This window comes from Thamnophis sirtalis, unplaced genomic scaffold, assembly GCF_051295495.1.
Source record: "Thamnophis sirtalis isolate CommonGarterSnake01/CBP01778 unplaced genomic scaffold, rThaSir2_p1.2 scaffold_1, whole genome shotgun sequence".
Classification (NCBI taxonomy): domain Eukaryota; kingdom Metazoa; phylum Chordata; class Lepidosauria; order Squamata; family Natricidae; genus Thamnophis; species Thamnophis sirtalis.
The window spans coordinates 182,550,547-182,563,848 of NW_028261381.1; the positions used below are offsets into that span (position 1 = coordinate 182,550,547).

General features: G+C 43.6%; 1 protein-coding gene across 2 annotated transcripts in view; it reads left to right on the top strand.

Annotated features, from left to right (window-relative positions):
• ATCAY (ATCAY kinesin light chain interacting caytaxin) overlaps positions 1-10,437 on the top strand; it is a 51,280-nt gene extending 40,843 nt beyond the window's left edge. The window contains exons 10-13 of one of the 2 annotated variants that reach the window (XM_087703412.1): positions 349-399; positions 1,556-1,594; positions 3,278-3,310; positions 10,347-10,437. In XM_087703412.1, the coding sequence (XP_087559538.1) occupies positions 349-399; positions 1,556-1,594; positions 3,278-3,310; positions 10,347-10,356 (133 nt within the window). In that variant the 3' untranslated portion in view covers positions 10,357-10,437. The remainder of the gene's footprint in view (positions 1-348; positions 400-1,555; positions 1,595-3,277; positions 3,311-10,346) is intronic. The other variant, XM_087703413.1, reaches the window with a different exon arrangement.
• Positions 10,438-13,302: the final 2,865 nt, after the last annotated feature.

Here is a 13,302-nt window from a genome sequence, read left to right on the forward strand (position 1 = left end):
CCATTCTTTCTTGTCCTGCCTTCTGGCGCTTTGGAGAATAGCTTGACTCCCTCTTCTTTGGGGCAAATACTGGAAGAACGCCATCATGGCCCTTCTCTTCCCTAGATTGAGGGGCTGCTATGGGAGTGTATTAGCGTAACTTATCCCAGGCCCTTGTGAGCTACAAGCCCACCTTCCTTATGCCTCCGCTTGCCTATTAAACTCTCTCATTCGTCGGAAAAACGGATTTCCCCCATACCTAGCTGGGAACTAGGCAGGGGGTTGGACTAGAAGACCTCCAAGGTCCCTTCCAACTCGGCTATTGTATTGTATTGTAACCCCTCAACGTTCTCCCTGCCTTTGCTGTAGGTTCGAAGAGGAGAGGAACCAGGCCAGGAAAGAAAGGTGGGTCTCCTTCAGGTGGGCCGGGACAGCGGGAAGCGGGTACCCTGGACTCACTGGGATGGGGAGGGGGTTGCGGCATTTGGGAAGGGGCCGTCTCATCCGGCCATGCTCTTTATTTATTTTTTTAAAATATATTTTTATTCTTTTTTAAACGAAACAACACATACAAAACAAAGCAAGAGAAGAAAAAAGAAGAACTTCCCTCCGTTTCATCAAGCGTGTCATTTGGTTACAAGTTTTTGTGCATCAATTCTTAAATTTAGGATTAACATCACTGGTTCACATTAAACATAACTGGATATTTCGCTGTCATTGAGCATTATGTGTTCAAATTACCATTAATATTATTTCATTTGTAACAATCCTTGCTTCTTTAAATTCATAATTATCTATCAAATAACAATGGGTCTTTAAAGTATTATAGTGTCACCTATCTCTAAGGAGGAAAAGCGGAGATTAGAACAAAGAATTCTCATTAGTTTATAACATACATTCATATTTTCAATTGACCATAATGTCACCACGTGACCCGTCAAAACCGCGGAGGACAAAATCGCGCTCGACGAAAGCGTGCATGTGACGTCATCACAGCACGACGAAAAAAATTAAAAATTTAAATAAAATTAAAATTAAACCAAGCCGATTCACATAAAGGTAAGGGTTAGGTTTAGGGTTAGGGTTAGGTTTAGAGCGTTAGGGTTACGTTTAGCGTTAGGTTAAGGGTTAGCGTTAGGTTTAGCGTTACGTTAACGGTTAGGTTTAGGGTTAGATTTAGGGTTAGGTTTAGGGTTAGGTTTGGGGGGGTTAGGGTAAGGTTTTCGCTTTATTTTTACATTTTTCGATCATAGTGCGATGTTTTCGTCGCGCTGTGATGACGTCAAATGCGCGCTTTCGTCGAGCGCGATTTTGTCCTCCGCGATTTTGTGGTGGAACCATGTCACCAATCATCCAGAGTTCCAAGAATAGTTTCCCATTATTAATTATTAATCCATATAGTGGTTAAGTATTTCAATTCATGTATATATCAATTGTTCCTTACATCATCATTGATCCACTTAATAGACAAAGATCTTTCTAATAAAAAATGGCCACTCCATGCAGTTATAGCAAAGTGTTCAAATCATCCGCTCTCTTATACGTTAAAATCACGATGCTCCTTATCCCATTGCAGGGCGGAAGGAGTGACCCAGGAGCCGGCTGAGAGAGAGAGGTGAGCTTTCCCTTCTTCGCTGTTGCCAACGTCATCCCGTTTTCCTCATGCCGGGGAGGGTCGGAAGGAAGCCAGGCATTTGAGGGAGGCGGGAGGCATCCTTTCCAGCCCCCAGAGGCTGTTCGTGTCCTGACCACTTCCCCGTGCTGGCTGGGGAATTCTGGGAGGTTTTTCTAAAGTTTTTAATTTTTTCATTTTCATAACAAATAACCACATGCATCCTATTCCATAGACAACATCACATTGTATTATTAAAGGTTTGCATCAATTTGTCTTACCATCCACTCCCAAAAACAATGATTAGCTCTTCTACTCTCCATACATCATATTTGCACCTTATTCATCACTTTCTTTCTCCAACCTCCTTTCTTCCCTCTGTCCTCCTCTTCTCTTCTCTGCTTCCCCTTCCTCTCTCTTTCTCCTCTCTCCTCCTTTCTCTCCTCCTCTCCCCCCCTTGCCCTCTCTCCTCTCCCTCTCTTCTTCCCTTCCCTTTCTCCCCTACTTCCCACTCTTCATCTCATTTACTTGGTGTATTTCAGCTACTGAGCGAGCTCCGTTTTATGTTGATGGTATTTATAATTCCTTTTCAGTAAACATATTTAATTTTAACATATATCTTCCTCCTTTTTTTAAAAAAAGGGAGAGAAAGTATACATATGTAGTCATGCATAAGGACAAGGGAACTTACGAGTGGCCAGACAAGCAAAGAGAATTCTTCTGAATTCTTCTTCCTTAGAAAGCAAGAAGCAAAGTCTTGGTCTCTGCAAAACCTCTTTTATTTACACGCCTGGGAATTCCTGTCGTTCCCAGTCAGCAAGGCTTAGCAAACAGTCTTTCAGAGGAATGTTTATCCATACCGTGACCCGTCAAAACCGCGGAGGACAAAATCGCGCTCGACGAAAGCGCGCATGTGATGTCATCACAGCGCGACGATAAAAATTAAAAATTTAAATAAAATTAAAATTAAAGCAAGCCGATTCACATAAAGGTAAGGGTTAGGGTTAGGGTTAGGTTTAGAGCGTTAGGGTTACGTTTAGCGTTAGGTTAAGGGTTAGCGTTAGGTTTAGCGTTACGTTAACGGTTAGGTTTAGGGTTAGATTTAGGGTTAAGTTAAGGGTTAGGTTTGGGGGGGTTAGGGTAAGGTTTTCGCTTTATTTTTCCATTTTTCCATCACAGCGCGGTGTTTTCGTCGCGCTGTGATGACGTCAAATGCGCGCTTTCGTCGAGCGCGATTTTGTACTCCGCGGTTTTGTGGTGGAACCTATCCACACGCACCTTATCTCGCTTGGAGAGCTGCCAGATAACTATTTTCCAAACGCAGGGAAAGGCAAAACTTGGCACAGAGTCTCTTATAGTCGCAAACAGAACTTCCCACTCTTTTTTTTTTTTTTAAAAAAATAGAATTTATTTTTATTTTCAAAACACACACAACACATAAAATCCTCCTGCTTTACATACTGTAGAAAGTGTTTCAGTTGGTTACAAAAGGTTTTCGTGCGTCTCTTCCACCGTCATCAAGCATAATTCATATTAAGTATTTTAACTCAGATATTTATACATGTTACCCTTATACCTCCAGGATGGTTACACTGCCTCCAATGTTTTAATGTGTGTTTAATTTTAAAAAAAAAACCTATTTAATTAAAAAAACATTATCCATACTTCATCTTCCTTCCCAAACAGGACTGCCCTTCCTTCAGAAGATCAGGAAACAAGGTTTGGAATTTTAATTTTTAATTAAAATTCACCTCTTTTTAATTGATTTTTTTTTTTAACGACGCCACCAGTTTTATTTTTGGTTTTTGCTCTCTTTTGCTTTTATTTTTTTTTAAATTAAACCATCTCTTTAAGTTTGGGCATCATCGTTGCTTTTAAAAAAATGACGATCTTGGGCCCTAGGCTAAGAAGCAAGAATAACAGTTGGAAGGGACCTTGGAGGTCTTCTAGTCCAACCCTCTGCTCAGGCAGGAAACCCCTTAGTTGGTCAATCTGTGATATGATCCCAACACATAAAATCCCAAAGATCTATCTTGACTGCACAATTAACACATATGCCCTTTAAATGTTTTGAAACTCCTTATCTACAAGCAGTGGTTCAGTTCACCAAGTGGATTATTCCCTTCTGTCCTTAAACAAGGTTGATTCTCTCTTGATTTAAACTAGGTTTTTACAATACAATACAATACAATAGCAGAGTTGGAAGGGACCTTGGAGGTCTTCTAGTCCAACCCCCTGCTCAGGCAGGAAACCCCTTAGTTGGTCAATCTGTGATATGATCCCAACACATAAAATCCCAAAGATCTATCTTGGGTGCAAAATTAACACATACGCCCTTTAAATGTTTTGAAACTCCATATCTACAAGCAGTGGTTCAGTTCACTAAGTGGATTATTCCCTTCTGTCCTTAAACAAGGTTGATTCTCTCTTGATTTAAACTAGGTTTTTACAATACAATACAATACAATAGCAGAGTTGGAAGGGACCTTGGAGGTCTTCTAGTCCAACCCCCTGCTCAGGCAGGAAACCCCTTAGTTGGTCAATCTGTGATATGATCCCAACACATAAAATCCCAAAGATCTATCTTGACTGCACAATTAACACATATGCCCTTTAAATGTTTTGAAACTCCATATCTACAAGCAGTGGTTCAGTTCACTAAGTGGATTATTCCCTTCTGTCCTTAAACAAGGTTGATTCTCTCTTGATTTAAACTAGGTTTTTACAATACAATACAATACAATAGCAGAGTTGGAAGGGACCTTGGAGGTCTTCTAGTCCAACCCCCTGCTTAGGCAGGAAATCCTATACCATTTCAGACAAATGGCTGTCCAACATCTTCTTAAAGACTTCCAGTGTTGGGGCATTCACAACTTCTGGAGGAAAGTTGTTCTACTGATTAATTGTTCCAACTGTCTGGAAATTTCTCCTCAGTTCTAAGTTGCTTCTCTCCTTGATTAGTTTCCACCCATTAGTTTCCATCCATTGCTTCTTGTTCTACCCTCAGGTGCCTTGGAGAAGATCCCGTGAAGGGTTAAGACCACTTTATAAGGCCTTGGTAAGGCCACACTTCGAATATTTGCATTCAGTTTTAGTCACCACGATGTAGAAAAGATGTGGAGACTCTGGAAAGAGTGCAGAGAAGAGCAACAAAGAGGATTAGGGGACTGGAGGCTAAAACATACCAAGAACGGTTGCAGGAACTGGGTATGTCTAGTTTAAGAGGAAGAAGGACTAGGGGAGACATGATAGCATCTTCCAATATCTCAGGGGCTGCCCCAAATAAGAGGGAGTCAAGCTATTCTCCAGGGCACCTGAGGGCAGAACAAGAAGCAATGGGTGGAAACTAATCAAGGAGAGAAGCAACTTAGAACTGAGGAGAAATTTCCTGACAGTGAGAACAATGAATCAGTGGAACAGAAGTTGCCTCCAGAAGTTGTGAAGGCCCCAACACTGGAAGTCTTTCAGAAGATGTTGGATAGCCAACATCGGAACGGTATAGGGTTTCCTGCCTAGGCAGGGGGTTGGACTAGAAGACCTCCAAGGTCCCTTCCAAATCTGCTATTGTATTGTGTAATATATCCCAATAAAGAAGAATAGGTGTAGCTCAGGATTGAAAGGAGGGCTTCTCGGTGCTCTCTGAGCTTGGTGGGCTTTCATTCCTCAAACGAGGTGACATTATCACTGATGTTCTTCCTCACACAAACACTGATGACGTTACCTAGCTAGGGTAATGAGATGTCTTCAGGGAAACAGCCAAAGCTTAGAGAGCCTCGAGGACTCCTTAAAGATACCTCCACAGAGCAAAGGAAAGAGATTGGATGGCTCCAACTCTGATTCCAGGTAGTCCTCAGTTTATGACCACAATCGGGGCCAGAGTTTCTACTGCTAAGCGAGGCAAGTTATGAGTCATGTCCGAGTTTCCCAACCTTTTTTTTTGCCTGCTTGTTACATAACCCTGGGACGTTGCAACTACCGCAAGTACATGCTTGAGTTGCCAAGTGCCCAAATTTTAATCCCATAACCCTGGAGATGGTCGTAAGGGCGAGGACCAGTTGTAAGTCACTTTCCCCCCCAGAATAACAGAGCTGGAAGGGACCTTGGAGGTCTTCTAGCCCAGTGTTTTTCAACCTTGGCAACTTGAAGATGTCCGGACTTCAACTCCCAGAATTCCCCAGCCAGCATTCGCTGGCTGGGGAATTCTGGGAGTTGAAGTCCGGACATCTTCAAGTTGCCAAGGTTGAGAAACACTGTTCTAGCCCACCCCTCTGCTCACTCAGGCAACCCTACACTATTTCAGACAAATGAAAGGGTTGCGCAATCTTTTCTTTAAAAATCTCCCATGTTGGACCACCCACAATTTCTGGAGGCGCCAGTCGTTCCCCCGGCTAATGGTGAAACGAAGGTTGTAAGCTGAGGATTAGCTGAACTCCGTTTTGCTGGTGGTGGTTAATATATTTTTTATTGTTTTATATCACAAATCCCATTTCCGTATTGAGCAGTGTGTTTGGTAGGTATCCAACGTGTTAAAATAGGTTTTTTTTCAAGTTTTTTTTTAATCTTTAGTCTCGTTCGCACATTTACAAGCGTACATTCTCTGAGTTATTATTCTTATCACGTTTTAACACTTTTAGGCATTCATTTCTCCATATTAAAATAAAATAAAATATATGATCGGGATTGCTTTGCTTACATCCCTGTTCTGACCCCCCCCCCTCGGCCCACACCAAAGCACTCCGAGCCAAAGATACTTTACGGAATTTATTAACAGACAGACAGGACCTTGGCAGCAATCCAGCACAGATAAGCCTTGGCAGCAATCCAGCCTGCCAAGCTCACAATAATGTTCTCCAACATTCGTTCCTGTGTTGACTTCTGCAAAAGGGGCGTGTGCACAAGCAGTCCTTTTGTAGTTTGGAGAGGAGCCTAATTACCACCAGCTGAGTGCAATTACCTCCTGTAACTGCGTAACTGTTCTTTACGCCTATTAACTCTCCGGTGCCGGGCATCCAGGACCAACTCCCTTGGCTCCTCCCCACTGCTCCAATGCATGGTGTCAGGATCACACTCCCTTGTCTCCTCCCCACTGGTCCAAGGCTCAGGCGCCTCCTGGTGGCCAACCAGCCTCTCTGCGCCCTGCTTGGAGTCGGAACCCTGTCCAGGGTCCTCCACATCCTCCAGAGCCGACTCATAGGGCCCCTCACTGTCGGAGTCTGGTGGCAACTCCAACGGCTCTTGCTGGGCCATGACACATCCCATACACCTATTTTTTTTACCTCCACTCTACTTTCCTTTACTCCCTCCCTCCCTTCTCTACTTTCTCCTCCTCCTCTCCTTTCCCTTTTCTTCTTCCCTTCCTCTCCCCTACTCCTCTCTACCTCTTCCCCTTCATACCCTTCCTCCTCCTCTTCCTATCCTTCCCCATCTCCCTCTCCTTTCCTCTTCTTTCCCTCTCCTTCCCTCTCTTCTCCTCTTTCTCTCTTCCTTTCCTCTTCTATTGCTGTGGTTGCCTATTTTCATCTTCCATGTCCCCCCCCCACCCTGTATTTTTGGGATGGTGTTCCAGCAAACCTGGTTCTAACTTTATATTTGCCATTTTACATTCCCTTTTCCTCGTTATGTTTTCCAATCTGTTTTTTTAAAAACCTATGTCTCATTCTTCAACGTGTTAAAATATAAACGTCATCATAATCATTATAATCATGTACATATAGACAAATATACGACAGTATCAATCGTTATTGAGAAGTATGCTATCTTCCATTATAATATAAATTAAATAACCATCAAAATATTTACTAATCAGTTTTTCTTTCTCACGTAGTACATATTGCACGTAAATCCACTCATCTGACATCTCTATCTGTCAGCTTCGTTTGTTGAAAAGTTCCCGTGTTATAAAATATTCTGAATCTTCTTTTTCTTTGATTTTTAAGATTAACCTATCCATTTCTGCACATTCCAGAATTTTTATTTGATTATATTATAATCTGTAGGGGATTCTATGTTTTTCCAGTATTGTGCATATACCATTCCTGGCTGCTATTAGAATATGTAAAATTAAATGTGTGTTTATTTCTTTATTATAATTTCCTGGAAGCATGCCCAACAGGAATGTCTCATGGTTTCAAGTCTATATGTTGTTTTGTCACAGTTTCCAGCCATCTGTGTATTTTTCCCCAGTATTTTTGTGCATCCAGCACAAACGATAATATGAACCTAGTATTTGGTTGCATTTCCAACATTTTAACAGATTTATTATTATACATATCCGCTCACCTTGCAGGTGAACAGTGCCATCTCTAAAACATTTGTTAGCTATTTACTTTATACGCCGTTCACATCATGAGTTTATAATTTCTATTCCATCATTTCTGCCACCTGCCCAAATCTATTGTATCGCCAACATTTTTAGCCCAAATTGTCATAGATTCTTTCACTTGCTCTTCCCCCAAATTTGATAGTTATAATAAATAACCGTAAGTCCTCTTGATTCATTTTTCATCCGTTCCCATTAGAATCTGGCCTAGTTCATTTGGTTTGTTGTAAAACCCATACTCCTCCCTCTCTTTTTCATTTCTGGATTGTATCTGTCACGAGCCGAGGTGGCGCAGCGGTTAGGGTGCAGTACTGCAGGCCACTTCAGCTGACTGTTATCTGCAGTTCAGCGGTTCTAATCTCACCGGCTCAAGGTTGACTCAGCCTTCCATCCTTCCGAGGTGGGTGAAATGAGGACCCAGACTGTGGGGGCGATACACTGACTCTGTAAACCGCTTAGAGAGGGCTGAAAGCCCTATGAAGCGGTATATAAGTCTAACTGCTATGTGGCCACCATGATAGGACTTGCTGATTGTTCACAGTTTAAGCTCTGTAAACAAATAGTAGCTTGCTTGTCTTCAAGTATTACCGTATTTTTCGGAGTATAAGACGGACCTTCCCCCCCCCCTAAAAGAGCATGCAAATGTTGGTGCGTCTTGTACACCGAATAGAGCCATTTTTGGCCTCCCAAAGCCCCTCCCCCACACCCCATTTTTGCGAAAAATGGGTGAAAAACAGGCTTCAGCAGGGCTGGGGGAAGAGGAATATGCACCCGTCTTGGTGAAAAACAGGCAAAAACGGGTCATTTTTTGCAAAAACGGAGACGTTTTCCTCTTCCTCCAGCCCCCAGAAGCACTCTTCAGGCTTCAGCATGGTGGGGGAAGGGGAAAATGCCCCTGTTTTTGCAAATAATGGGTGAAAAGGGGCTGGGTTTTTTTGTGCAAAAACTGAGGCATTTTTCCCTTCCTCCAGCCCCCAGAAGCACTCTTCAGGCTTCAGCAGGGCTGGGGGAAGGGGGAAATGCTCCCGTTTTTGCGATAAATAGTCTATTTCCGCCCGTTTTTCACAAAAACGGGGGCATTTTTGCCTTCTCCCAGCCATGCTGAAGCCTGCGGAGTGCTTCTGGGGGCCAGGGAGGACAAAAACTTATTTTTCTTACTTACCTCTTCGAAATCTTGGTGCATCTTATACACAGGTGCGTCTTCTAGTCTGAAAAATACGGTAAACTTTCCTACGCAGGAGTAGAAACTGCATTTCATAGACCAGGAAACATAATTTGTTCCATCCAACTGGGTTATCATCGATAGGCTTGTTGATGGGTCGCTCGCCATCTTCCCCAGGATAGCACAATCACTAGCAATAGCAGTAGACTTATATACCGCTTCATAGGCCTTTCAGGCCTCTCTAAGCGGTTTACAGAGAGTCAGCATATTGCCCCCAACAATCTGGGTCCTCATTTTACCCACCTCGGAAGGATGGAAGGCTGAGTCAACCCTGAGCCGGTGGGATTTGAACCGCTGAACTGCTGATCTAGCAGTAGCCTGCAGTGCTGCATTTAACCACTGCGCCACCTTGGCTCTTGGCTCTCACTAAATAAACTTCTCTAAGGCTCTTAAGACCTGGCTATTCTGGCAGGCCCCGGGCTGTTGAACTCATGATTGAGTTCCAGCCCCGATCAGACTGGGTGTATGCTGTGGTCTTTTTAATCTATGTTTTTGTGCTTTTAACTTCTATTTTGAAATGTATTGTTGTAAGCCGCCCGGAGTCCTTCGGGATTGGGCGGCCTATAAATTTATGAAACATCAACATCAAACAGCTGTCCATATGCGGTATTGCGTATCAACACCAACTCTCCTTTAGCTATGTCTGGTATAGTCTTGGCCCATAACCAGTGTTAGGTAAGCTCCCCGTTGGGAGAGCGAGTACGTTCAGCGAAGCGTTGTGAGAGTTGTGTTGGAGAACACACAAACCAGCATACAGAGACACCGCAGTTTCAATAGGCTTTTACTTTCGTGGAAATAGAGGTATCAGAGTCCATCAAACAGTCCAAGTCATACACGGATAAGACAGTCAGTCATCAACGTCTTTCAGTTAAGGGATAATCCAAATAACATAGTCCAGTATCATATGATCAGTCCGGTAATCAAAGCTTTGCTAGCAGTTGCAAAACTTAACAATAGCTCACAGCACTTTCTAACAGCCAGTTTCCAAAAACACTCAGATCAGATCAGCCCAGCATCTAACAAACAGAGAGCTAACAGTCGTTCTGGCTCCCTCTTATGGCCGATTGAGGAAAACAGCAACCAATCACATTTTACAGTATCTTTTAAAGAAACAGGTACAACATTGTTACATAATTTATATATTGCCGACCCAACCGTTAGAATTATATTCTTAACAACTCCGACTAACTGTTCTCCCCCTTAACTTCTTCTAGCATGTCATGAATCAGGACGGAGAGACGGACGGGGCTGAAGAAACCACCCGAGAAGAAACGACCCAACCGCTACACGTTCCTTTTCTGGCCTGTTTTGTCGAAACACCTCATCTTCGGTCCATCGGAAGAAGCAACCCGCCGTTTCTCCATCCCCAGAGCCAAAGTCAACGCGCGAGACTCCACCCCACCACCCAGTTTGCAAAGGAAGGAGCCCCTTCCAGTCAAGGCATTGAGCACTTGAGTTTCCAGAGAGATCCGTAGGCTACGACCTTGGGAGAAGGATCACATCTGCTCCCCCCACTCCCCCAAAAAATGGAGATCTGGATTTTTGGGGGGGCACAGCAAGGCCTTTCCTGCAGTGGCTCGAAGTCAGAAACCATCGAAGCGAAGGCCAACATGGAAAAGCACATTTTTTCGTATCGGATCATTGCAAAAAGAGATGTTCACCTTATGTATCGATCTGTCCCGAACACCTTAAGCCTTCTTCTCCTTTCAGGGGGTGGTTTGTGTGGCCCTGTTTTAACAGACACAGAAGATGGATCCCTCCTTAACCCTTGAATTGGGATGTGGGAGTGGGGGGCTCGTGCTGAGATCCCCTGCGGCAGATAATGTGAAATGGAACTTCGATCCCAACCTCCTGTTTCACGAGTTTTCTCTCTCTGCATCCTTAACCACCCCCCCCCCCCAACAGCAAAGCATGTCCTTCGACCGTCAGCATCCAAACAGGACTTTGATTGTTTTTAACAATGCTGGACAATTGTCCTTTCTCTTTGTAGCTGGATGGGATAGAAGTTGCAAACACGCCAAGATTTCCTAGGACAAGCAAAAAAATAAAATAAAAAACCAGGAAAGGAAGCAGATGCTAATCAGCCGAGTCAAAAAAATACACACGGTTACAAGATCTACGTTTTTCTTAAAGCAAAAAAAAAAATATCACTTTCTTTTCGAGCATCAATAAACGTGAGGAATATCCAGTGGGAGTAAAAACAATCCACAAAGTGATTTAGTGGGAAAGGCTGGGGACGTTTAGGAGCATAATAATGATGGATTCATAGACTTGAAACCCCACTCAGATTGAAGACACACAGATCCCTCCGTCCCTCCCTTAAAACAGGATCTGAAAATCTTTTTTCTTACCTACCTCTCTTTGGGTGTTAAAGGAACTGGGCCTGGCTAGTCTAGGGAAGAGAAGGACCAGGGGAGACAGGAAAGCATCTTCTAGTATTTGAGGGAGGGGCTGCAACAGAGAGGAGTTAGGGGGTCAAGCTATTCTCCAAGGCACCTGAAGGCCAGAGAAGGAAGAACGGATGGAAACTGACCAAGGAGAGATTCAACCTGGAAATAAGGAGGAATTTCCTGACCGTGAGAACCATCCACCCATGGAACAGAAGTTCCCTTCGGAAGTTGTGGGAGCTTCATCACTGGAGGCTTTCAAGAAGAGACAGGACAGCCATCTGTCAGAAATGGTGTAGGGTCTCCTGCTTGGGTGGGTGGGTGGGGGTTGGACTAGATGACCTACAAGGTCCCTTCCATCGCTATTATTCTGAAATATTACAATATCAGTCCAGAGACTCCTATTGTTCAATGCCGGAGGAATTGCGGTAGGAATCTTGCACATCTTCTCGCCGAAACTTTATTCCACTCCACGAAGTTATTAGTCCTTCGGGATTGGGCGGCATATAAATTCGTTAAATTTTACAATTTACAATTTATTTATATATATAAAAAAATGGGACATAGGCAGAGAAAAGTGACAGCAGGGAGCCAAGCGAATGGAGAAATCCCTTGATGTCGTGTCGAAAAAAATCCTGCCTGCTTCTCCGTTCATGCGCAATCATTGAACATCTCAAAGAGAGAGACAGACAGACAGACAGAAGACAGACAGACACTTCACAATCTACTGTACGCATTTTCAAAACTGCTTTTTCTTTTAATGCATTGTAAATAAGGAACCAAACAACAAATTGGAACTCTGAGAAATGGGAAAAGAAGGGACTGACAATTTCCGAAGCGGTTGTAGATTTGCACTTCTATTTAAGCCAGGATTGCTTCATCCATCCCAAAAGGACCGGCTTTTTTGGGGGGGGAATGGTGGACACAGAGAAAGGGTCTGTCCTAGCTTGCTGACATCCACAGGGTGGGAAATCCAGATGGCTCTTGACAGATGTGAATGAACCCTGGGCACTGCCTAAGGAAGTGAAACTCAATGTAGAGAAAAGTAAAGTCTTGCACTTAAGCATGAAAAATCAAAAGGACACATATAGACTGGGGGAAACCAGGCTTCTTCATAGCAGGAACTGTGAGCGGGATCTCGGAGTCTTAGTGGACAACCAGCCAAATATGAGCCAGCAGTGTGTGGCCGCAACCAAAACAGCCAATGCAATTCTAAGATGCATTAACAGAAGGATACAATCAAGATCAAGCGAGGTACTAATACCACTCTATAAAGCCTTAGTAAAATCACACCTAAGAGTACTGAATCTAGTTTTGCTCATCACACTATAAAAAAGATGTGGAGACTCTAGAAAGAGTGCAGAGAAGAGCAACCAGGATGATCAGGGGACTGGAGGATAAAACATACGATGAACGGTTGCAGGAACCGGGCATGGCTAATCTAGGGAAGAGAAGGACCAGGGGAGACATGAGAGCATCTTCCAATATTTGGGGGGCTGCCACAGAGAGGAGGGGGTTAAGCTTTTCTCCAAAGCACTCAAAAGCCAGAGAAGGAACAATGGATGGGAACTCACCAAGGAAAGATTCAACTTAGAAATAAGGAGGGATTTTCCGACCGTGAGATCAATCCACCCACGGAAGAGAAGTTGCTTTCAGAAGTTGTGGGGGCTTCATCCTTGGAGGCTTTCAAGAAGAGACTGGACTGCCTTTTCTCAGAAATGGTGTAGGGTCTCCTGCTTGTGTGTGGGGGGTTGGACTAGATGACCTACAAGGTCCCTCCCAA